This window comes from Xenopus laevis, chromosome 1L (genome assembly GCF_017654675.1).
Source record: "Xenopus laevis strain J_2021 chromosome 1L, Xenopus_laevis_v10.1, whole genome shotgun sequence".
NCBI lineage: Eukaryota > Metazoa > Chordata > Amphibia > Anura > Pipidae > Xenopus > Xenopus laevis.
The window spans coordinates 41,314,364-41,341,803 of NC_054371.1; the positions used below are offsets into that span (position 1 = coordinate 41,314,364).

At 38.6% G+C, this 27,440-nt stretch overlaps 1 protein-coding gene across 2 annotated transcripts in view; it reads right to left on the bottom strand.

The window, feature by feature from the left end:
- Nucleotides 1-27,440, bottom strand: part of scfd2.L (sec1 family domain containing 2 L homeolog) — a 218,509-nt gene extending 191,069 nt beyond the window's left edge. The window contains exons 1-3 of one of the 2 annotated variants that reach the window (XM_018229814.2): nt 26,508-27,424; nt 20,286-20,454; nt 15,500-15,627 (exon numbers count right to left, since the gene is read on the bottom strand). In XM_018229814.2, the coding sequence (XP_018085303.1) occupies nt 15,500-15,627; nt 20,286-20,454; nt 26,508-27,297 (1,087 nt within the window). In that variant the 5' untranslated portion in view covers nt 27,298-27,424. Of the gene's footprint in view, nt 1-15,499; nt 15,628-20,285; nt 20,455-26,507 lie in introns of both variants that reach the window. The other variant, XM_018229821.2, reaches the window with a different exon arrangement.

A 27,440-nucleotide genomic window follows, 5' to 3' on the forward strand; every position in this document is an offset into this window, starting at 1 on the left:
AACATTCTTGCTGGAAGATCTGTTCCTTGAGTAATGCAAGAAAAACAATTTGCATGCTTTTGCTGCTGTGAATTAACCAAATAACTACACCTATGTGGGGCATACGGACTTTGTACTTATTTTAACACACATGGTGTATAACGGCACAATTGCCAGATTTTCATGTTAATTGTAAAGGTCAGTAGAGAAATGTTCATTCTCACGGGATTAGCAGAAAGGGGATAAAAGAACAAGAATGGGATCACTTTACCTGGAAACCGGCTTTCCATAAAGCTCACAATTATGGTAACACAATTTCTTTCATTCTAATTCTTTTTAATTATTTCCATTTCTTCTTAATATATTAATAAAATAGTACCTTGTACTGTATGTTAACTAACCCGCATAAATCTATATTGTTGATTTAATGATTTTTAGCAGACTTAATATATGATTATCCAATTTACAGAGAGATCCCTTGACCGGAGAACCCCAGGTCCCAAGCATTTTGTATAATAAATCCTGTATCAATTTATCAATAAAAGTTTTCTTGCCCTTTAGGAAAACTGGTGTCTGTGCAACAAGAGAGTCAACATTTGCTTCAAAATATACACTTCAAAAAGTGTGCTAATGCCACCATTTCTAGTACTGCACTGCAAATATGACTTGTTAAAGATTATACTTCTCTTTGTATGTTTCCGTCGGTCTTCTATAGTCTGGCCGAATGATAATGAGTCTGGCATCATGGGGTTTGATTAAAGCCAGGGGTCCCCAACATTTTTTACTTGTCTGACACATTGAAATGTAAAAAGAGTTGGGGAGCAACACAAGCATGAAAAAAGTTCCTGGGGTGCCACATATGTACTGTTATTGGCTATTTGGTAGCCCCTATGTGGACTGGCAGTCTACAGGAGTCTCTGTTTGGAAGAAAAGTTTTTTTTTAACCAAAACTTGCCCTCAATATAATATAATATAATATGTTATATATATATATGTATGTCTGTGTCATGTTTGTGGAGAGGAACTTTGCCTACTCAGTCAGCAACATTAGAACACTCTCATAGTAGCATTCAGAAGCAAAGGCTTGGGTCTTCAACCATGCAATGCTAATTGGCCAATAATCTCAGAATTTCTCTTAATTTTTTATTTAGTATCAATCGGGCACTGTCTGCAAGGAGCATGTATGTTCTCCTTCTGTCTGGGGGTGGTGGGATTCCTTAAAGGAGGCAGTTTATTGCCAATAGATTAACCATAATAGTGCAAGCTAGAATTCCATATTTATTCAGCAGAATGCTTTACCATACCATACCATAGTAAACAGCTCTAAAAGCTTGGTGTGACATCACTTCCTGCCTGAGTCTCTCCCTGCGTGCTCATAGCTTTAGGCTCAGATTACAGTGGGGAGAGGTCGAGGAAAAAGGGAGGAGCAAACTGAGCATGCTCAAGCCCAAACCCTGGAGGTTAAGTTGAAAACAGGAAGTCTGATACAGAAGTCCATGTGTACACAATAGAAGGAAAAAAATGTGGTGTTTCTTTTGACAGAGGACTCAGAGCAGCATTACATTGAGGGTTTACTGGTGTATATATAAGCCTTTCTGATAAAGCTTAATTCCTTTTAACTTATCCTTCTTCTTTAACAGAAATTCGTTAAAAAGAAAAAATATATATAGATTTTGTTCTTTATCTAATTCAATTTATACATATTCAGCTATGGAGTAGAATTATCAGGGGATCTATATTAAATAAAGCAAAAATAAATCCAGACAGAATAAATAATAATATATAAAAATAACTATTAAATATTCTCCAAGTTTGACAACAAGTGCATAATGTGCTACATGTCTACTGAATCTGGCCCCAAACTCAACATTATTAGTATGGATTCTTATAAGTAAAAGGATCACTGCTGTACCACTTAACATGGCTTTAACCCACTCATATTACTTTAAAACTGAAATCTGATTCATGAACAAAAAAAGTTATGAATGGCTTGGTTTGAATGTTTTTATTAACAGCAGCAGCTCAAGCATTTGACATATTTCCACTAGGGACACAGCCCAAGACACACGCCGGAAACTGGAGAATAAACCGATGATAAAATTCCTCTTAGAAATACTTATCGCTCACATAGTTTCATTAATGGCACAGTGACATTTGACAATGTAAATGATGAAGTAAACTTTAAATCAGAAAAAAATGGAAGGATAGATGAATATATAGTTCTGCTCCACAACCTGCAAAGTACTACAGGTATGGGATCCGTTATCTGGAAACCTGTAATCCAGAAATTGTTAAAAATAATTTTCTCTGTAATAATAAAACAGTGCCTTGTACTTGATCCCAAGTTTTTTTAGGCCCCTTGCTATTTGTTTCTATAAATATCCTGCCATTCCATTACACCAGGGTATGCACAAAGTGAAAATAGGACATGTAAATAACAATGCTATATATTTTTTTAACTATAATGAAGTTTTTAAATTGTGTTTCTCCCCGATTACTATTAACCAATGGGTGCTGTAAAGATCTGGCCTCTGTTATGGACACCTCACACTGTGTGCAAGAGAGGTTAATGAAAAGTCAATATTACAGTGTTCCAACTTATTAATACAAGATTACACTCGTTTGCAAAGAGAGGATCCCATACGTGATGATGGAGAAAGCCACCCACTGGTAGCATGGGGATTTTTTGGTTTACAAAATATTTGCATTATGACACCACCCTATCGTCAGTATAGACAGGTTGAAGTGTCACAGGTTATTAACATACCACAACAGCTAACTGGTCTCAACAGAAGAACCAAAAAACAGAAGTGAGAACATTTGGACACCTTTAATGGCAATAATAAGTAATAAAAAGTGCATTCCTCTTTTGAATGATAAATATTTCTTGTTAAGAAGTGCCGAATGAGTTAGCAATTTTTGGATATTAAAAATAATGTGGACAAATTTGCCAGCTACACAATAAAGAATAGATCATGGCTTGTGGACTAAAATATACAGCAGTGTATATTTTTCAGTAAAACAAACTAGGCAATGATCCCCATCATATTCTTCAACCCAATGCTAGTTGGCCAATCATCTCAGCATTTCTCGTAATTTTTTAGAGACGTATCACTTGGGCACTGCCTGAGAGGAGCATTTATGTTCTCCCCATGTCTGGGTGGGTTTCCTCCTATGGGATCCGTTATCCGGAAACCCATAATCCAGAAAGCACCAAATTACAGAAAGGCTGTCTCCCATAGACTCCATTACAATCAAATAATCCAAATTATAAAAAAATATTACCTTTTTCTCTGTAATAATAAAACAGTACCTTATACTTGATCCAAGCTAAATATAACTAATCTTATTGGGTTTATGTTTACATGATTTTCTAGTAGACTTAAGTTATGACTATCCAAATTACAGAAAGATCTGTTATGCAGAAAACCCAAGGTCCTGAGCATTCTGGATAACAGGTCCCGTACCTGTACTCAGCTTTTCTCCCACACTCCAAAAACATAAAGGAAGGTTGACTTGTAAAACTGACTGTAGTGCATGTCAAGGAGACCATAGACTGTAAGCTCCACTGTATCAGAGATTGTTGGGAATGATGTGTAATCTCTAGCAATGTGTTGGTGCTTTATAAATACTGGGAAACATATAAATAAATTAAACCAAACAGGCTCACAATCTTTGTATAGTATAATACTGGAAGACCTGTTCTCTCCAATAAATTATTATGGGTGCATGTAAATAAAAACCCATAGTTCCTTCAGATTCAATAACAAATGTTGATACCACACATGAACAAGAACCCTAGAAAAGAGGGGATTTAGAAGTCCAGAGTATAAATTGAAACTTTAGTAAGAGAGATGCCAAAAAAGGTAGAAATGAATGAAATGAGTAGAAATTGTTTGCTTCTTAAATTCTTTTATATACTGCAGGCAGACAATTTTGCATCCATATCTAAATAACTTTGGATATGGATCCAAATAACTAGATACGCATGGGTAAATAAATATAAAAAAACATTTCTGTCTTACTTGGTTGGTGTTCAACAAGAGAAGACTTGGGAAACATATGCTTTAATTATATTTACATGTCTTCTAATGGGACCTGACACTTAAAACTAAAGGAGGTTGATGAGGTCATCCTGAATATTTACAGAAACTCCAAAAGAAAGCCCAAAGCAGGGGTCATAGACCCCTACACATAGAACACTGATTAACTTGAAGAGTATAAAATTCTACTTATGTTCTACCTGCCCCCAAGCATGAAACACTGCCTGTCAGAAATATTACTTTTGTGAACATAATTATACTCTGAAATAATTATTCCCTTGTACAGTAATCCTGATGGGACAATCAACAGAAGTGTTGTTAAAGCTGTACTGGATCAGTTAAACGCACAACTGACATTGCAAAAAATGGCTCTGCAGTAAAAATAAATAGCTTAATGACTTTCATGCTAAACAGCTAATTAAATACATATACAACATATGGTCCAAGCAGGAGTTAGAGAGTTTCTACAATCAGTAAAAGTGTGCAAGCACAAAAGGGTTTTAAGCAAGAAATTTACTAAAACCAGCTGTGAAGCATTCAGATTATATATCAAAATAAAACCTAAGCTGACATAAATAAGACCAGACACAACTTGCCCAACCAAACAAGGGCTAGTAAGTGCAAAGGTGGAACAGACCCAATATACGTTTTACAAGTGAAGGCAATGGTAAATTCTTCTTGCAAAGCTTATCAGATTTCATTGATACATTTTGTAAAATTTCTTTACAATTTCAGCAATGCCAACTAGTTGTCTCGTTAGTCTTTATGTTTGTGCAGCCCTGTGATCCAGTCAAGACTTGTGTACTGTACAAATAGGCCAAATTCTCGTGACTATACAGAGCACCATACTTTATGTTATTGCAGTCAGATTTGCTATCAAACATAAAGACTTAAAGGAGAAGGAAACCCCCTGGGTGCAAAAATACCTCCCCCTCCCCTGTGTTGCCCCCCCTCCCTCCTCCACCCTGGCCTACCTGTCCCCCTGGGCAAATGCCCCTAACTTGTTACTCACCTCTCTGCGCAGGTCCTGTCCACGGAGTTCACAGGCGCCATCTTCTCCCAAGCGGTCTTCTTCCTGGATTAATCAGCATCTTCTGGCGCATGCGCAGTAGGAGCATTTACCGGTACGGATCTACTGCGCATGCGCCGAATGTCACAAAGTGAAATTGGAAAACTTTGTGACTTTTAGCGCATGCGCAGTAGATCCGTACCGGTAAATGCTCCTACTGCGCATGCCGGTCAAAGCAGGAAGAAGACCGCTTGGGAGAAGATGGCGCCTATGAACTCCGTGGACAGGACCTGCGCAGAGGGGTGAGTAACAAGTTAGGGGCATTTGCCTGGGGGGACAGGTAGGCCAGGGGGGGAGGAGGGGGGGAGGAGGGAGGGAGGGCCGGGCAAACCCCCTGGGTGCAAAAATACCTCCCCCTCCCCTGTGTTGCCCCCCCTCCCTCCTCCACCCTGGCCTACCTGTCCCCCCGGGCAACACAGGGGAGGGTTTTTGCACCCAGGGAATTTCCTTCTCCTTTAAAGGAGAAGGAAAGACTTTGAGAACTTGGGGGTGCCAAATGTTTGGCACCCCAAGTGATTGTATTGACTTACCTGAAACCCCCGAAAACTCAGTAAATGGGAAGAAAGAGGATCCAAAGAAACCCAAAGATGTCTGCCCTTGAGCTACTCTGTGCCACTCTGCACAGTTATGCGCATTTCACAATTATGGGCACTTATGCACTATATGGGGCAGAAGCAGGAGGGGGCACTATGGAGGGTAGTGGAAAAGGCTTTTCACATTAGGGAGGGTTTGGCTCTCTTTTAATGATTGGGATTTTTAGAGCAATTGACTGCAGGGGAATTTGTGCCTCTGCAACTGTGGTGCTGTAAGTAAATGACCCTGTTTAATTATTAGCTATTATGTAGGTACCTTGTGAATACTGTTGTATGCATCAAATACTGAACTTTCAAGATCAAGCAAAATTGCACAAGAAGGATTTGGGAAATAATTCATGTTAATAGTGCTCAATGCACAAAAAGTACAACAATTAATGGAGGTTGTTCCTGTAAAGTATATAATTCCAGTAATAAGTAAATACTGTATCATACATTTTAACATATCATTAAGTTTAGGGAGCAATCATTTACTCATTTTAAAGTACCATTTTATTAAAACATTATTGGCAAAGACATTGAAATAAACTGTGTTTCAACTATGCTGCAAAAGAACACTCTCTTCTGGAGTGGTCATCTATGAATCTTCTTGAGCCATTAAAGTCATACAAAATTTTCCTTCAAGACATGCCAAAACACATGAGCTAACAATGTAGTAATCCAATAATTCAGAAAAATCTGACTGATTGTTTTGATAACATAGTGAGGGTCATGACTCTGCCTTGTGTTTAGAAAATTAAAAATAAACAAACAAGAAGGCTTAACACTTGTACACACAATTTGGTCATATAAAATTTTATAAACCCCCGACTCCAGTCCTTAAATGGGTTGTTCACCACTTTCAGTATGTTATAGAATTGCTAATTTCAAGCAACTTTCCAACTGGCTTTTATTTTTCGTTTTTATAGTTTTTGAATTATTTGCCTTCTACTTCATCTCACTCTTTCCAGCTTTCAAATGAGGGTCACTGACCCCATCTAAAAAACAAGTGCTCTGTCTGAAAGGCTACTAATGTATTGTTATGACTACATTTTATTGCTCATCTTTCCATTCAGGTCTCTCCTATTCAAATTCCAGTCTCTTATTTAAATCAGTTAATGGTTGCTAGGGCATTTTGGACCCTAGCAACCAGATTTGAAACTGCAAAAAGGAGAGCTGCTGAATAATAAGTTAAATAACTCAAAAACCACAAATAATATAAACAAACTGCAAATTGTCTCAGAATATCACTCTCTACAAGTTAACTCAAAGGTGAACAACCCTTTTAAAAGGATAATAATGAGCTGGAGAGGGTGCTTAGACATGCAACTAAACTGAGTAAAGGGATGGAAGATTTAAATGATGAGGGTAGACTGTATTGGTAGGGGCTATTCTCTCTGAGGGGACATGCTTACATTAAACGCATTATAGAAAGATGGCAGGAGAACTTTTTTCCATAAAATGGATCACCATTCCAGAGGCCATCAATTTAGACTAGAGGAAAAGTACTTTAATTTGAAGCAATGTAGGTGGTTCTTCACAGTGAGGTCAGTGAGGTTGTGGATGTTGTTGGGTTGTGTTGTGATGGCTGATCCTGTTAATGCGGGGCTTGGATGATTTCTTGGACAAGCATAATTTCCAAGGCTATAGTGATGCTACAAAATGCAATTTATATGGATAATAGTATATATATAGTTTATATGCATGTATAGAGGGCCTGTGTGAGTGTGGGTATCTATGTAAGTAAGATTTTGAGAGGCTGAACTTGATGGACTTTGGTCCTTTTTCAACTGAACTTAACTATGTAATTCTTTGCAGGGAGTAAATTTTATCTAATGTGATCAAATCCTACAGTTTTATCCAATTGTAACCATCAGCAAATATGGAGAAAAAAGAAGGGAACACACTTGTCTTAACACCCAGATTTTAAACCTTCCATATATGTACAAGCTGGCCTTGTTGTCGCCCATGCTTGGTAGAGTGATCAGTCTGACAACGAAATGTTTGGCTTTGGATGATTTAGACACTGAAATATATCTCTATATAGGTCGGTACACGCAGTGCTTATAAGAGAAATCAACCCATTTCCCCCACCCCTATTGGAGCGTGAAGTTACTATTTGCACTCATGTATTGCAACTGTAAGAGTGACTTATGCCGTTGCAAAGCTTACCATATAGTTCAGATATGAGCCCAACCATTTGCCTTAATTGCACAGGAGTTCAGCCATTTTCTGAGAGCATATCTCTAGTAGCGCTCCCCTGCATTCCGGTTTTATTTGTTCAGCCGCAGGGGAGTGCAGGAATAGACGTATTCAGTTTTTTTTTCAATGGGGCTGTACTCACACAGGCGCATATAGGCGACGAACGCAGGAAAAAAGCAGCATGTTGCGTATCAACCTGCGTTTGGCGCCTACATGAGCCTGTGTGAATGCGTCTACTCCTGCGCTCCCCTGCGGCTGAACGCATAAACCGGGAACACAGGGGAGCGCAGCTTCAAACGCTCCTCTTTAAGAGCCCTTAGAGTTGTAAAGTAATGTAGCTGTGCTTCCCCCGGCCGCTCTTTCATATCCCTCAATAAACAGTTGAACTTTAAAAGGCAAAAATAAAATCAGCGTTTAAAAAAAAAAAAAAAGGTTTGACACCTGAAATAACACACTGCATTCAAAAATGTAAAGGTCTAAAGAGAGAGGAAGAATATGAAAGTCTGAGACAGCAGTCAGCCAAACAAAGAGCTTGGGGATAACTTAAAGCACAAAGTTCAACACAAGCAGAAATCTTTTAACACTTCCACTGGAGACTACATACTTGCAATTTAAAAAGTATGGCTCTTGAATACACAAAAATATTTTCCAACACAGTTATGCAGTTCTTTTCACGTTAATATTACACATAATTAGTTAAAAGAAGACTAGGAATGAGATCCGTTACAAGGAAAAAATATATATATATATATACTTGCACCCCTGAAAAACCCAAGTGAAAACCAAAAGCATGTCAACATATGCTTCTCATTTCCTTGAAGCAACATAAGCAAACATGTCATTTGTAAAATATACCCTTCAAGTTCAAGAATGGTCCTACAGGGCACAGCCTTCTTAGCAACTGCCAAAAATAAATATATTTATGGTGTCTCTACAGTACAAATGATGTGCTGAGTAACACATATTCTGAAACATAGTGTATGTTTAATTCTGTATGCCAAGCCTTCTGATGCTTTAACCAATCCAGGTGACTGCACAGAGGTTTCATTAGCAGGGTAACAAAATCAGGAACTATGGCATAAGGTTACATCTAGTAAAAACAAGCTATAATATTACTGCTGTATGCTCAATAAATGTCACACATCAATAAATGGATTTTTGAGAATACTTGCAGGGCTGCCCAGGTGGTAGCCCTGTAGGATTCTGCCAGTCAAAGGTTTTCTACTCTTTCTTCCACTAAGAATATAGTACAAAGCATATTTTGTTCTCCAAAGTAAAGAGAACGGCTTTAAAGCTTTCGAGTGAAAATATGGAGTGACATAAAAAGGAAAGGTTCTGTTCAGTTAGAAAAATGTACCACATCTGAGAGCTAACTCGTATGCAATTTGATAGCTGTATCTACAGTATGTTAAGAATTGAATTTCATGAACTTGCTGTTTTATGCACACACACAGTGGGTATGGTTTAGATTTGCTTTGAGACTGTATTTTCCTGGGCAACTACAATGTTAAGTGACATGACAAGTGATGGTATTCATTATGTTTGGTGAAAGCAGATTTTCCAGTGTTTCTTTACTATCTGAGGCCAGCTCAGTCAACAAGGCTGGGTGTTCCTTCTCTGCCTGCAGAGGACACAAAAATCCTGCTGCTCAGTAATGTGGCCGTGCCCCTGAGCGTGCTCTCCCCTACCATCCTCCACCCTTTGTATCTACTGCATTTATGATTTTAAAATTGTTAAATAAACGTTGAGTTTTATTAATGGAGAAAGAAAGGCTAAAATTAAGTAAGCTTTATCAGAAAGACCTATATAAATACACCAGTAAACCCTCAAAGTAATGCTGTTCGGAGTCCTCTGTCAAAAGAAACACCACATTTCTTTCCTTCTATTGTGTACACATGGGCTTCTGTATCAGACTTCCTGTTTTCAGCATCAACCTCCAGGGCTTGGGCTTGAGCATGCTCAGTTTGCTCCTCTCCCTCCTCCTGCTGTAATCTGAGCTCAGAGCTATGAGTAAGCAGGAAGAGACTCAGGCAGGAAGTGATGTCACACCAAGCTAATATGGCAGCTGATATCCTAAACAAATAGAGAGAGCTTTTAGAGCGGTTTACTCAGGTATGGTAAAGTATTCTGCAAAATAAATATAGTGTTTTAGGTTGCACTATTGTGGCTAATCTATTGGCAATAAACTGCTTTGGTAGCTTTCCTTCTCCTTTAAGACAGCTGCAACGAGAGGCAAGTCCTTTTTATGAATCCGGTTATCCACAAGTGTGTCTTCCTATGGATTCCCTATCATAGAGTCCTTCTCATGCACTAAAGATTGGTCTGAATATGATCCAAATATACCAATATAAAACTTGATTCTGTTTGTCCTAATATTATTATTATTACGACGAATAATAATAACAATAACATAAAATTATAAAATTCAAGGTGAAGGTTCAGCATTTTTCTAAAGCAAGGGTTTCAGACTTTTAAGGTTCCAGTTCCATATTTTTGATAAAACATTGCTCAGGGCCCATAAATAGATATGAAACACGTTGTATCAGTCATGCTGCTATAATTTCAATATCTAAAACACAAAATTATTGCCCACTTCCCCTAACTGACTTTCATGGCAGCAAATATACTTTCTGCCACAAAGCCCACTATAATTGTCCTTTACCCTGAACAATTATCTTGCCTTTAGTGGCCTATAGCCATCAAATCATCAAAATTTCAGCTGAAGTTTTTTTTTCCGTCAAATATCTTAATAAATTACAGAACCTAGTCCCTAGCACTAACCTTGTGATATCTAGGCTGTAAGAGCATTTGCCCTGCAGGAGAACATTACAGACTATAAACTCATTACAACTAAAATGGTTTTGTGAAATTACCAATAAACAGGATAGATGATGATAATGAACCACTTTCAATCTAAACACATTAAAAACATGATTTTTCTTTTCATAGTCCACGTGTTCAAATTGCACTACTAACTCTTGGTAGAAATTAATTGTGCTTTGCACAGGGTGATATAGGGTTTTTCTTTATGAATTTACAGTCCATAATGTAAAGGCCAAAAAGCACAAACAATTGTGAATCTTATCACAATTTTAACAAATAGTCTATTCAAATTACTAATACACTAAATCTGGTGTATTAAAGTCCCCCTCCTGCAAACTTCCCAAAAAGTTGATTTGTCAAATTTAATTGTTCACAGGTGTCCAGTTTCCAAAACGCAAATATCCAGGCAGGATAATAATACCTAACAACTGCTTTTCCTGACTTCTTTGGGGCTTAAAGGGGTTGTTCACCATTGAGTTAACTTTTCGCAAGATATAGAGAGTGATAATTTGAGACAATTTGCATTTGGTTTTCATTTTGTATTATTTTTGGTTTTTCTTACTTGACTTTATATTTGGCCGCTCTCCAGTTTGCAATCTGGTTGCTAGGGTCCAAATTGCCCTAGTAAACATGTATTGATTTGAATAAGAGACTGGAATATGAATAGGAGAGGCCTGAATAGAAAGAAGAGTAATAAAAAGTACCAATAACAATAAAGTAAGTAGCCGTACAGAACATTTGTTTTTAGATGGTGTCAGTGACCCCCTTCTGAAAACTATAAATAAAAATGAAGACCAATTGATTTGCTTAGATTTGGCCATTCTATAACATACTAAAAGTTATCCTAAAGATGAACCACCCATTTAAGCAATGCAACAATGCATGCTGTTTACATAGTAATCCACACCTCTTATTTTGGAGGGGGTGGGGGCAAAGAGTCCATAGATTTACATATCTGAATAAAACATAGGGGTTAGAGTGCCTCTTCTAATATCTCACTCTAATGGAAAGAATAGGAACATACAAGTTTCGACAGCATATGACAGTTTGTACAGTGATAACTACCCTCTAGTTTCCTCCAGGACTTAGAGCATGTGTGGCTCCCAAAGATTGTAATGGTAAGTTATCCTGTTCGATATTAAAAGAAATCAAATTCCCTTTTTAGGGGAAAGGCTTCACCCAAGCCAATGACACAATGTTTTACTTGTAGTACCCAAATAACAGAATGCCACAAAACTGGGGAAAGGTTTGGCCTGTGTAGCACAAGGAATGAACAAAAAAACACTTGATAAAGAAACAAGTGAGAAATTCTTGGTTACAGAAATGTGCTGGTAGAAAAATAACGTGTTACTAGAACTCTTGATATAAAGAAGTAAAAATGGATAGAGAGGTTGTTGGCCAATTTCAACTATAATGTCCCACCATTGGGGCACATAGTCAATCCTGTTATTGTCATTTGAGCCCATGACTAAGCACCCTGAGGGGTGCGAAACGCGTAGGGTGGATGGAGATACAGCTATATTTTTAACGTTTCTATCAATAAAATAATTTTTTAACTGAATATCTCTGTTTCTGTGAATCCGTTTGAGTGCTGGTCAGCTCCACTTTCCAATGTTTTGCTGTACCGCTCCCTAAAGCTGGGGGTCTGGGGCTGGTGCACCCGGACCACTTTTACTGTTTGGTGAGTGACTATACATTTAATTCTGGAGCACCTTGTCCTTTTCCTAACCATTTGCACATAGTCAGGGATTTCTTTCAAACGACCAGATTGTGATCCTGACAGTGAAAGTGTCCAAACTGAAAAATGTATGTGCCAACGAATGATGCATCAGCACTTTTGATAGACAGAGGAGGTCCAGCAGCTACTTCTTGTCAGATATCATAATTTAGGCCCTTTGGAAAAGGAACACTAGCACTGGGGGTAGCACCATCTACATACAGCCTGTAAAATAACAGTGCTGGCATACACTGGCAATTCAGGAAAACCCTGTTTGCTGCATGAATAATAAACCAGATCAATTTCTATACATGGCAATTGCCAGCAATATTATTTGTTTATATGGTTGGGAAAGCGCCAGGTTTAGAGCTCTCTCTTTTACGTTATGGGTTATGCTTTTACAAGAATTGTGACAGTCAAGAGAAGACTGTATTGGCCTTTGTGAGCTTTTGCTTCCTTTTTCAAAATAAATAGATGGTCGTGACTTCAAGATAATGAAAAATGATAATAAACATTAGTCATGATTTTTTTTACTCCAAGCTGACAAGTGTACTAGAAATATAAACAACTAGTAGGCAGCCGAGTACTATGTTAGTAGATAATTAATCATTTTCTTTATTTCTCCACCACAAGATTTAAGATTAAGATCTTAAATTACCATTTGCCTGTGTCCACTAAAAACCAGTTAGAGCACCCTGATGATAAAGCACGATTTGGGAAAATACTGGTTACAGAAACAATCTGAAACCCCAGTGGGAATGGGATTGGTGCCAGCTGTGTAAGATGAACACATTTTTGCCAAGAATAAACTTCAGTAAACTCGGATTTACATGACTGCTCATTTTAATCTATTCTGGCATAAACCCATAAAGCTTTCAGGAAGGGAGCACGCAGACACGCACACATATTTATATTATTATTATTCTATGTTTATAAAGTGTAATATATTCCATATCATTTACAGACATTGTTTATCGGTCACTACCCCAGTTAAGTGTAGGGTTCTGCAGAAAAGAAAACACAATGCGACAGATTTATTAAGGTTCGAGTTGTGTTTTCCTCAAAAATTCGAGTTTTCGAGTTGTATTTTTTGTCAAAACCGAACCTGGACATAGGTTGAATCCAAAAATACACCATTTAAAACCTGTCGAGGTCATGTAGGAATCAATGGCAGAGGTCCTTTGAACCATTTGAAGATCTTAATTGCCTGCATGATGTTTGAGGTTATTTTTAATCTTTTTGCCTGAAAACTTTAAGGGGAAAATTCACTAAGATGGCGCAACTTCGCCGCACTTCGCCAGGCGTAGTTTCGCCAGCGCTCCGCAAATTCACTAAAATCCGAAGTTGCGCTCAGGGGTAGCGTAAGGTTGCGAAGTTGCGCTAGCGTTGATTCACTATATAAAGCGAAGTTGCGCTAGCGAAGGCTAATTTGCATACGGCGCCAAATTCAAATTTCAATGGAGGAATACGTATCAGCACTACAAATGCCAAGAAAACCTTCAAATCATCAAATAAAAATTTTCTTTTGCCCTACACATGTGCCCACTGTCTAGGTAAGTTGCCATGAGTCAGGAAATGTAGGGGGGAAGGAGGGGAGCCCCAAAAAAAATTTCGATCTTTTTCAGCCTATCACCCATAATGTAGAAAACACGCCAGCGTTTTTTTGGACTTTTTTTGAAACAATCCCTATCTACTCTATTGCGCTTCGCCAGGTCTGAGGTGGCGAAGGAAGTCTAGCGTAAAAGGTAGCGTTCAGTACACTGCGCAAGTTAGTGAATTTGCGTAGTTACGTCGCTAGCGAAAATTCGCCTGGCGTAAGGGTGTGAAGTAACACTAGCGAAACTACGCCAGCGTTCGTTAGTGAATTTGCACAGTAACGAAAATGCCAAACGCTAGCGAATTAACGCTAGCGTTCGGCGCTTAGTGAATTTGCCCCTAATAGTTTAAACAATTCAAGTTTTTCCCAGCAAAAACTCTATTAATTTGAGTTATTGGGTTTCAGGACTTGCAGAGCTTGCACAATCAGGGTTTTCCCATTCAAGTTTTTTCTTAAATAAGATACTATTCGAATTGTGAGTTCATTCAAGGTATAACATACTCTAACAATCGACCTTTGATTAATAACCCCCCATGTGTGACATGGACCTTACAGGCTCATTTCTGAGCATGCAGCAAAACACAGTTGCACATCATGCATGCACTAACACACAAACTTTGTCAGTTTCAATGGAAGCCATTTAAAGTGCCTATATTCTTTTGGAGGGTGAGAGGAAGCCTTTAAGATATCAGCAAAAAGGGGCATTTGACGAGGGCCCACCAGGACATGGGCTCCACTATCAGAATGCATTTTTTTTTTTTTAAATTTCTCTGAAGCATTCCCCAGAAATAAAGATTTTAATTGAATGGAATAGCTCCACTTCACTCACAACTACTTCAGTAGATCATTTTTTGTATTGCCTATCATTAGATACAATTTTACTTGCATGAGTAGAACTGTTATTCTACATCCGCCCTCCATTGGGATTTTTGCACTGGGCCCACTGGTACCTTAAAGCAGCCCTAGAGGAAAGGAAATCACAGAATCCAACAAGCCAGTGCCCTGGATGAAATTTAAGCTGTGGTATATGGCAAGCCAAAAAAAAAAAAACGATGGGCAATGTCTGTACCAGACATACTCAGAATTCAGTAAGAACCCCAATAACCCCTATTAAGTTCATGAACAGGTAAAAATGAACTGAAATTGTTTATTAAGGGAAACATTTTAGCAATGATCGATGACTAAAGCACCACTAACTGCAATGAACATATTTATTTTTGTGATATTATTCATAATCATAGCTTCTTAAACCATATCAAGTTTCAAACCAACAGAGGAAACCACTCCTGGATATAATGCTCACAGTTACAGAGTCCTTTTTTGGTTCGATGAGTAAGAATAACATTTGACTAATAATTTTTGAAGAATTACTAGCAGCATTAAACGCAAAATTGGTTCCTAATATAAAAATGCCTGTGGCTTTCGCATCCAAGATACATTTAAATACTGGAACCTACAGGTTGGTTATTAATTAATTATACTTAGATCAATGCTTACCCATACTCATCTTTATGGGAAGTTTTTCCTTGCTGGCTGCCTCCACTAGATGTCTCCTGACCTCCATCACAGCCTCTTTCTGCTTCATGTTCAATAAAGCCTCCCACAGAGTTTGCGCTGCTGGGTTACTGAAAGAAATACGTTTATACAAGTTAAATACTACAGCACACTAGAACAGACCCATATCCACTTGCAATGCATTCAGCCCTACAGCTCCCACTGCACTTTGTTGGGTTAGTCATTTAATAGCACGCAAGTATCTAGAATTATATTTATAGACCAAGGAACTCGATATTGAATTTATTTTCACAAGTATTCATCTGGGCCACAGATGGGGAAACAACCACAAACTTTAATTATAAGCTCACTACGAATTTATGAAAAGGGCCTTATTGAGACACACAGATATGTATACACAATATGGACAGATTTCTGATTTAGGGAACAGAAGTGCCTGTGTTGCTTTGTAAAAAGACAAAAAAAAGAAAAAACAATCAGCTTTGTTACAATCAGTTCAGGCGCTTACAGAACTAAACACTAAAATCTTACTGTAAGCAGTAAAAACTCTGAAACCAATTTACTTTGTAGACACTTTATAAAACATGTTCTGCATTAGAACAGATGATATCTGAAAGCAATATCTGTCACCCAGAGCCTAATGCCACACACATGATCCAGTTGGTGAAAAGGCCCATAAACTCAACTGAAGGGGCCCTTAAAGGGCATATTTATGGATACATTTGCCAAAAGCCAATTCATTTTTTAGAAACTTTCTATCTTTTTCTGGCTGTTCAGTGCAGGAGATCAAAAAGAAAGTCAGGACATTTCGGTAACAATCAGGGACTGCGGGTTAAGCTGTCAAAATTGGGAATGTCCAGCGAAAAACAGAACAGTTTGGAGGTATGATTATGGGTTCATCAATACTAATTAATTAAATACACAAGTGCTAAGAAAGTCATGGCACAGCTGGCAGGAAGTTTCAGTTCTGAAGAGCTTACAGTTTATTTCCCCTTCATTTCAACTTACTCAATCACCAAAAGGCTCCAGCTCATTTCTGTTTAGGAAAGATTTGCCACACATGAACATGTACACAGTGTCAAGTTCTAAACACACAGTAAATTTTGTTTTCCCAAACAACGGACCCACAAATATTTACCTGTGTTCACATTTAATGTAAAACACAGCTGTTTTGCTAAAAAATATGTACATACCACATGCTGGGGTCATCCATAAAACTGAGCACAGGAAAACAAACGTTTGCGAGTAGTAAAATTGAGGGTAAACAAAAATGGTGGGGAATATTGTGATTAATGTTGTGCATCTTATTGTACACGTGTTACCATTTCCTTCAGACCAACAAAAAAATCAGTTCAATAAGTGGTTTACCTTTAATTTAACGTTTAGCATGTTATAGAATGGTTGAGTCTTAGCAACGTTTCCTTTGGTCTTCATTTTTTATTTCTTGTAGTTTTTGCCTTTTTCTTCTAACTCTTTTCAGGTTTCAAAATGGGGGGTCACTGACCCCAACAGTCAAAAACGACTGCTTTGAGAGGCTAAAATTTCATTGTTATTAAAACATAGTAATGTGGTGTGGTAAATAGTGATGGGTGAATCTGACCCGTTTCTCTTCACTGAAAATTTGCCAAAATACATTGAAGTCTATGGGTGACCATTCTTTTTTGACGTGCAACAAATTTTATGGCACCCATTGGTAAAAAAGTGGTAAACTCTAACTAATGTCAAATTATTAGAAACAACTGGAGTGGGAGCATAGCATACTGTTAGTCTGAGCATTAGTCCTTATACTCCCAGCACCCAGTTCAGAATGCCACTACAAGTGAAAACGTGAAGCTCTGATTCCGCACAAATACTTTAAAAAAAACTTTTAATATAGAAAATAGTTAAAATCTAAAACACACCATAAGGGAACACTTCACCACACCTTAACAAACCCACTGCATTTATTAGCACAGTGTTGGGCCGTGTCCATAAAAATGTCAACTTAAAAGCTGCAACAGGTGGACAGCTGGTGGATCTTTGTAAGTACAAAACCAAAATCTAAATGTTAGAAAGGCCTTTACATTTTGGCAATTAGTAGGTCATAGTGGACAGCCCCCCTCCCTTCCTTTCCCATACAGCGCAACTTGCCAACTTGCCTTGATCTACATCAGGAGCAGTCTGAGCTACTCTCACCAATGTCCATCTATGCTATCCTACGCGTTTCGCTGTGTAAAGGCTTCTTCAGGGGCATAGGTGTCAATTGTATAAATTTGATACTACGTTGATACAACCTTGCTGATCAGCTGAGCACTTAACATTATGTTTGGATGCTTACCAAAGCGATATGTAAACTGAATTTGTAACTAGTGGTAAACGCTAAATTTCACCCAATGATAAATGTGATTCTAAAAAGATGAATACCCCTTTAGGGCAGAGACACACGTTCAGATTCAGGGGGAGATTAGTCGCCGGCAACAAATCTCTTCTTTGGGGCAACAAAACCCCCTGAACTGCCTCCCGCCGGCTAGAATGCAAATCGCCGGCACGATGGCAATTGGTTCGCTTAATTTTTCGGATTCGTCCGAAGTTGCCTCACGAGGAAACTTCGGACGACTTCAGAAAATGAAGTGCTCCGAGTGCCATCCCACTGGCGATTTAGATTCTAGCCGGCGGGAGGCAGTTCGGGGAGATGAATTGCCCCGAAGAAGAGGCGATTTAACGCTGGGCCAGTAAATCTCCCGAATCTGAACGTGTCTCTGCCCTTAAGAATAGCATGGGCAAGGGCATTTGCAATTTCGAATACAGAAATGATTAACTCAAATAGTAAGTAAATGGCTTTTTGGAAGAACTCAATAAAATATATACTTGGCATTGTCCATGCATTCTGCTGTTATAGTGACTGTTTACTGTCAGGGCTAGAAAGTAGAAATCCCTGATAAACCGTGGCCTCTTTTTCTGCGTTGTAAAATATGCAAACTATGGACCAGCAGCAATGCTCAGCAGTCAACATTTCAGATCTCTAATCCAGGCACACAAAGAAATGATGCAGATACTATTTACTGTTCTTATAAAATAGCTCCATGAAGAAAAACAGTATAAACTAATAAGCACAGTAGAGTGCATTCCTTATGTCTCTGCACAGCTGCAGCACAGTGGAAAATATGTCTGGAATACGTGAACATCTTATAAATTATCTAGCTACTGTTCTATTGCTCACAAAGCACGAAACGCGTAAGGCTAAACATGGAGATGTTGATTTCTAAATAAACCTTTTTAACTGCAAGTGGTTTTTGAAGGCAGATTTATCAAGGGTTGAATTTTCGAATTCACGTGAGTTTTGAACTCAAATAAATTCGATTTAACTCGAAATTTGATAGGGCGGGGGTTTATTTATTAAAAAAAACAAATATCTAACACTCTGACAAATTTTACCGACCCGAAAACTTGAATCTAATTCAATTCAAATTCTACCAAACTCAAATTGAGTTTTTTCTCCAAAAAAAAATGGAATGTCAGGAAGGCTATTAGCATCTTCAAATTGATCACTGGACCTCTCCCATTGACTTATACATGAATTCGGCAGGTTTTAGGTGGCGAATAGTCAAATTTTAATTCTTAAAGGGCCAGAGTTTGATAAATCTTGAAAATCAAATTAAAATTATTTAAAAAATCCGAATAGAGTTTGGATAATTCACTAGTTGAATTTGACAGTTTAGACCATAACAAAAATTCAAAAATTAGAATTTTCAATTCAACACTTAATAAATCTGCCCCTAAGTGTGTTCATTACCTCCCTAAGCTGAAGGTCTGGGGCATGAGCACTCGGACCCATGTTACTGTAACTTTGGTAAGTTAACCTTATTTCCAAAGAAAAAAATGGATACTTTAATGTTTCCAGTTTCTACCCAGTTAATGTTGGTACACCATAAGAAGCCAAAATTACCTAGCAATCATATGTGTTGCAGTTAACAAGTCTTAATTACAATATGTAAATACCACTGATTAAAACATATACTGTATATACACTTGTAATAAATAGATGTGTATTAAAACCTGCTGTTTTCCCTCTGTATTTTGTTTTATCACTTTTGCTAGAACGTGTATGTACTTTCGCAATTAAAGATGAATATTTAAATTGGGAAAGTAAACAAGCACACATTAACAGCAGATGAACAGTATGCATTACATAATTAAAAAGATAATGAATTAAACCTCATTTGTATTCCAGTATTCTCTAATTAAAGTGGACCCGTCACCCAAACAAATTATTCAAAATCCTGTTTTATCACATTAGTCAAGCAAAATGAACTTTAATTACACTATATAAATTATTTGAATCTTGTTTCCTTCAGTCTAGGAATTCATAATTATAACAAGCAGGCAGGAGCCATTTTGTGAACACTGTTATTTAAACAAGCCTTGTATCATATCAAAATTTTGTTTGTGCACCAGAATGGGGGACCTGATATCCATCCCCATGCCCTGGCTACACAATTAAATGATGAAGAGAACGAGGGAATGTGGGGAGAGCAGTGACATGTAGGAAGTGCTGAATGGAAAGTGAAAGTAATTGTCTGCCCCGCCTGTATGCCTAGGCATAGAGGAGGGGCAGACAATTTTTGATTGACAGCTGAGATTTCTAAATGAGCTTACAACAGCTATGAATGCTTTAATAAAAAATAGAAATTGGATTTCATGTTTAATTTGAAAAGGACTTTTATTATACAGATTTTTGTGTCTGGGTGACAGGTCCACTTTAAGAATAGTATGTGAAAGCTATGCATACTTTGGTTGTGCCAGGCATCCAGGTGCCAGGATTCCTTCCAGTTCCCCGTCGCTGTGCAGAGCTGTAAGTTCCTCCATATTAACCATAACATCATTCGTATGCCCAGGAAGATGTGGAAGCAGGGATATCATCTTCTCCACTAGGTTATCTCCATGGTGACCAACAGCTCCTAGACAAAGTGACATTAGTACTGCAATTAATATGATCAAAAGATACTCTGTTATAGGATATAGGATTACCTATTTTATACGGGGTTTACAGAGTTTTCCAAATCTAAAATTATTACATTTGGAATAATAACATGACACCATGTCAGTTTCAAAGAACAATGTAATAAATCACAAACTCACGAAACCACCAAATAAAGAGGTATTAAAGGAAAACTAAACATGTCACCCTCTGATTAGCACCCCCACATAGGACTCCCTGTCCCTGATACAAGCAGAGTTGTGCAGCAGGGATTATGCTGGTTGCCTTTGGTCTCATCTCATTTGGTTTTGGCTTCCTCGTGGAACAAGGAGCATAAACTAGAGTCCTGCAGTGGGTCAGGTACCCGCAAAAAAAGCGGGTACCCTGCGGAATGAGGGTAGAATTTTCAGATGAGGGTATAGATGCGGGTCTCATCTAAATTTCTTATGTTATATTGTCTATATTTTAGTCCTTTTAAAATTTTACAAAACTTGTTTCTGTCCTCGCCCATTTTGCAGCAACATCACTTCCTAATTGATGGTGATCAGCAGGTCGTGGGTCGGTTGTGGATAAGGCAGTTGCGGGTCCAGGTCGGGTAGTGGATCAAAGTGGGTAAATATGTGGGTTTAGGTTCTGGTCGCAGGCTGCGGGTTCGGGTCCTAGAAATTGGTTCTGCGCAGGACTCTAACAAGCTTGCTGTTCATTGGAGACTACCACCAGCGGGAGCCTAAACAAAGATGTGACAAAGCCAAGGATGGCAGTCACCACTGTGCAACCCTGCATGCGGAAAAAAGTACTAGGGACCCCATGATATGTGCTAGCGATGCAGTTTGATATGTGATAAGAGTTAAAAACATATTGAGTGTGGTTTTATTATTATTAAGGGGTTGTTTAGTAACTTTTAGTATGATGTAGAGAGTGATATCCTGAGACAATTTGCAATTGGTTTTCATTTTTTATTATTTGTGGTTTTTGAGTTATTTAGCTTTTTATTCGGCAGCCCTCCAGTTTGCAATTTCACTTGCTAAGGTGCAAATTACCCTAGCAACCATGCATTGATTTGAATAAGAGACTGTAATATGGATAGGAGAGGGCTTGAATAAGAGGGCTTGAGTAATAAAAAGCCCATCTAAAGCATTTGTTTTTAGATGGGGTCAGTGACCCCCATTTCAAAGCTGGAAAGTGTCAGAAGAAGAAGGCAAATACTGTAATTAAGAAACTATAAAAAAATAAATAATTCAGATCAATTGAAAAGTTGCATAGAATTTGCTATAACATACTAAAAGTTAACTTAAAGGTGAACCATCATTCTTTATATTGAGTTATACTGTAAAAGGTTTGAATACAGAGATTTTATTCACAAGCATTAACTAGTAAACTAATAGTAAACAATTGGCTTTAAACCTAAATTAGCTTTTAATTATTAGCTTGGTCTGGGTCTTTTGGGGGGGGGGTGAAGTGACCATTACTCTAATCCTTTCTTCCTATATCTTCAACTCTTCCTTCATTTCTAAGGGGCTGTGGATTTGTGGCTTTTCAGGTATAGTTCAGCCTCTCTCTCAGAGATTAGGGCAAGTTAAAATGCGAGGCCACAGTCCCGGTTACCCCTTCCTGCCTTCAACTTTGTGGTGTCCCAGTCTTAGTAAATTAATAGGCAGTAAGTTTTTGGGACAACTCCACCATATACTTTTTCCAATTTCTCCTAACTACTTTTTGGATTTGAGTATTGGGGTTACATAATTTATCCTAATTATTAGTCACAACATTCTTAGAAAAATCCTTTTTTGTATATTAATTACACTCACTTGTATTTATCTAAATTAATTATATTTATTGCACTGCACTTTAATTGATCATTGCATCTAAGATATCAATTTGGAATGAGTTTATAATCCCAGTTTCTGTACTTTAATTCATTTATACATTTTCTAATTAGCACCTTATATATAATTAATTGGTCTTTCCTTTTTAAATTAATTATCTATTTACAAACTGGATTAAATGCGACTGCACTTTGGTTTAATTCTCCGATATATGAGAAACATTGAATACATAGATAGAGTTGTATATATTTTTCAACCACTGAGTGGTGATAATTCATTTTTTCTTTGACAATTACTTGATATGCTACTTTTACTTTTGTTACTTTTCTTCTCTCTTGCAGGTCAGTAAGTTTGACATCTGAAGCGGGCTTGTTAAGGGATCACATTCAAAATTATGATCTGGAGAATGGCATTATGAACAATAATCAGCATGGCTATGTAGGAAAGGTCATGTCAGACAAAATTGATTGCTCTTTATGATGAGGTTAGTAAAATGCTGGCGTTTCAGTAGATGTGTGCTAAATTTGGCTTTTGCCAAAGCATTTGATACAGTTCCCACAAACGACTGCTTTCTAAACTAAGGTCTGTTGGCCTAAGTGAAAGTATTTGCACAAGAAAACTTAAAAACATTAGTGAAGTCATCTTCACTAGGAAACTTACGCAAGAAACTGGGTACAGGATTAGGTACAGGGGATTGTTGTTAATGGTATTTTCTCTGCTTGGAGTAAGGTTTTGTGGGGTCCCACAGTGTTCTGTATTGGGTTTACTTTTGATTAACTTGTTCATTAATGAATTGGGGGAGATTATTAAGTAATGTATCAGTGTTTGTAGATGACACAAAACTATGCAGTGGAATTAATTCCATACAGGATGTGGCATCCTTTCAGCAGGATCTTGACAAACTGGCAATCTGGGCAACTAAGTTGCAGATGAGATTCAATAAATGTGAGGCCATGTACCTGGAAAGTAAAAATAGCACTGCACTAGGCAAATCTATAATGAAAAGGACCTTGGAGTCCTTGTAGACAATACACTTGCGCAATGCCAGTCAGCAGCATCAAGGGCAAACAAGGTCTTGAGCTGTATTAAAAGGGGCATTGATTCACGTCGGGAAGCGGTCATTCTTCCACTGTATAGAGCACTGGTAAGGCCCATCTAGAATATGCCGTAGTTTTGGTCTCCAGTGCTCAAACAAGACATTACAGAGTTGGAGAGGTTTGATAGAAGGGCAAATAAGCTGGTATGGAAAAGGTATGGAAAATCTCAGTTATGAAGAAAGATTGACTAAGTTAGGGTTGTTCACGCTGGAGAAGAGGCACTTAGGGGGTGATAGAACTATGTATAAATATATAAGGAGATCATACAAGTACATTAGAGGACATTATAGACAAATAGCAGGGGACCTTTTTACCCATAAAGTGGATCACCGTACCAGAGGCCACCCCTTTAGACTAGAAGAAAAGAACTTTCATTTGAAGCAACGTAGGGGATTCTTCACAGTCAGGACAGTGAGGTTGTGGAATGCACTGCCGGGTGATGTTGTGATGCTGATTCAGTTAATGCCTTTAAGAATGGCTTGGATGATTTTTTGGACAGACATAATATCAAAGGCTATTGTGATACTAAACTCTATAGTTAGTATAGATATGGGTATATAGAATTTAATTAAAAGTAGGGAGGGGTGTGTGTATGGATGCTGGGTTTTCATTTGGAGGGGTTGAACTTGATGGACTTTCTCTTTTTTCAACCCAATTTAACTATGTAACTATGTAACTTTAACTATATATTAATCTCTCTAATGCTTTTTTTCCCAGTAGGTTCTTCCAGCAAACATGGAGGCACCCATCCCAATTAAAAGAAATGAGGTTCCATCTAAATATTTGCAAAGGGTTGTGGAATGCTCTCCCTGAATCAAACATATTGGCTAATGGACTTTGGACACAGCAGCCTTGGGGCTTATTTTAGCAAAGCTGCCTCTGTGCATTAATCTATAGCAACCAATCAATAATTAGGCAGTCTGCTATAAGTACTGTAGAATCCTGAAAACGATAATTTGATTGGTTGCTGTGTGTTATGCTCTGTGTTAGTAAATGAGCCCTAGTAATGTAATCAAATACACAGCTGGTTGGATAATTATTAGCCCCATTTTTTTCTATTAAGCACCAGAAGCAGCTAACAGCATTGGGAATACATTGGCCATTAAAATGGTACACTATCTAAAATCAGATGTATTCATAAACCTGCTTGATTATTTTATGGAAATATTTAGACCACAACGATTCCAAGAAAGCACATCCCTTACAACATGTTTATTTATTGTGTGGTCCCAGCAAGCCTTTCAGGGGAGTCCCTGTTGTACCCTTAACATACTGCTATAAGGGGGAGTTCTTTCTTGGAAGTGATGTGGTCAGTTTATGCAGCCATTTAAACAGCAGGGCATCCACTACCAGCATTTGGAAGGCATTCTCATTATTATATAAGAGATACTGCTGTTACTTATTTTACTTCCTGTCTCTTCTGAATATTCTCGGTGCAATAGAGACAACGTGTTCTCTGATATTAAATGTGTAGCCTGACGGAGAATTTGTTTTGTAAATGAGGCAGTGACCCCCATTTGAAAGTTAGAAAGAGAAGGGAAATTAGAAAGTTTCTTAAAATAAGAGATAACATACTAAAAGTTAACTGAAAGGTGAACCACTCCTTTAAAGGAGAAGGAAAGGTTAAAACTAAGTAAGCTTGATCAGAAAGGCCTATATAAATACACCAGTAATGGGGGAATGAGCCGCAAAGAGCAAAACAATTTAAACCAATAAGAATAAAAATCCACATCTCGCAATGTAATATTGTTCCTTAAACTGTTATTGCATTGTGAATTGTAATTGCGCATTGCAAATTGTAATTGCACACTCTTAAAAAAGTCTACAGTCTTCCACTGTCGGAAGTGGTCACTAAACAGTTTCCGTGTTCGCAAAAGCTATATAAAATTTGCGCAAAGCTAAATTTGTTCGCGCAAATGCATAACTTTTCAAATAGCATTTTCCATTACCATCTTTAATAACATTAACCCCGTTTTTAAAGTAATGCTGCTCTGAGTAGGGATGGGCGAATTTGACCAGTTTGGCTTCGCCAAAAATTTGCCACCGGCAAAATGTCGCCGACACCCATTTAAGTCTATGGGCGTCTTTTTTTTTTTTTGTCGCACAACGCCATACAAGTCTATGGGCGTCATTTCCACGGCGAAACATAGAGGAGAAAATTCACCTATCCCTAGCTCAGAGTACTCAGTGGCTAATCTATTGGCAATAAACTGTCTCTGTAGCTTTAGCTTTCCTTCTTCTTTAAACGTCATAACTTGTTTCTATGTTCCGAATATATAAAAACAGCAGACTATCAAATTTAGTTTAACCAAGCTATGACCAGGCTTGTCTATGGCAAATGGCAGTCTAATTTAAAATAAAAAAGCAACAATAAGCAAAGAGAAATCACTGATGGTGTGACCTAATTCCTACCTGTCATAAACATGCAAATGCATTGCACAGCGCAGTCTGTCTGCAGCTTCTTGCCCATCTCTCCTGTTGTGACCTGACTCAGTAAGTCATGACTACACCTTCTAAGCAATAAATGAGCCAGGACAACAGGCAACATATTAGAAGCAGAGACCATAAGACAGAAAGGAAATTTTTGTGTTATATATGTAAAGTGGATATTGAGTTTTATAGATCAAAAACAGATTCACAACCCAAGGTGGAAATACCCACTGTTAATACTCATAGGGTAATGGAATTTAACATGGCATTTAGTTTTAACACACTAGAATGCAACACTTGCATACAAAGAGGCTGCAGATATATTTCATTTTATTTAGCAAATCTAAACAACCTAATAAAAATGGGGCAAACCAATTAATTAGCAAGAAACCCCTAAGGGTAAGGGCACACCTGGAGATTCGGGGAGATTTAGTCACCCGGCGACTAATCGCCTCTTCTTTGGGGCGACTAATATTCCGCCTGCTTCAGTGAAAAACCGCCTGCGGCATGGCACTTAGTCGTCTGACTTTTTTCATTGAATCAGGCGGAAGACACAGGGAAGCAGTTCGGGGATATTAGTCGCCCCAAAGAAGAGGTGATTAGTCGCCGGGTGACTAAATCTCTCCAAATCTCCAGGTGGGACCTTACCCTAAAACCCATAAGTCTGGAGATTGTTCCCATACCAGCCAAATCCATAGTCCTGTCTATGAAGACCAGGGAGGCTTTGCTTTGGGCAGTTTTCCTGCGGTTCTTAGCCAGGGGGTAATTGGCCAGCTCTCCTGCAATGATCCGACTCAGATGTCCCACCGAGTAGCACTCCTCCCGCACACCTATGCCTTCCAGGAACTGGTTGAGGCCAGACACCAGGTTCCTTATGTGCAGCTGCAATTGCTGAGGCATGGAGGGAAGATCCACATCTCCAAGTCCTGGGAACCTCTTCTTGTCGGCTCGGCTGCGGTTTAATAGCTGCAGGTCTTGGGATGGCAGGAGAGGGAATAGAGAAGAGAAAGCCGGGGCCAACAAGAGATGAGGGGACAGAGGGGCCAGCATCAGTGGAGCCCACATCACCTCGGCTGTAAAGTTCATGTTCCCCATCCATTCGCACAGCTTGTCCTCCATCTGCTCACACAGAGTGCGGGCGTCGGCAGCCTCCGTCGGGCTCACAGCTGTCACCACTACACAATACTGGAAGGAACTCTGGCTCACCACGTCCTTAATCACTTCCAAGGCCCGGCCACGCAGCGGACAGCTCACCACGAACACAGCTTTGGGCTGCTTGGAGTCTCCGGACTCGAAACTGGAGAACTCCTTTACGTTCAAAGCCCCCGCCGCAAGCAGCAGTTCCGCCCCGCCGCACCAGTGTAGCACCTCGGCGCAAGGCTGGTCTATGAATACAACAGCTCTGCGGGCTTTCGCTACAACGGGCTCCCACACCTTCCGGCAGAAAGCCGCCATACCAGGAGCTGCGGCCATTGACACTTACAGAAAACTTCACTTCTTCTCACTGACAGCTACACGTTGAGCGGCACTAGCTGATGACGTGTCACAACAGAGACGCACAAACGCCGCGTCACGAAAGAGACGTATAAACGCCGCGTCACTGATCAGACTAAGCC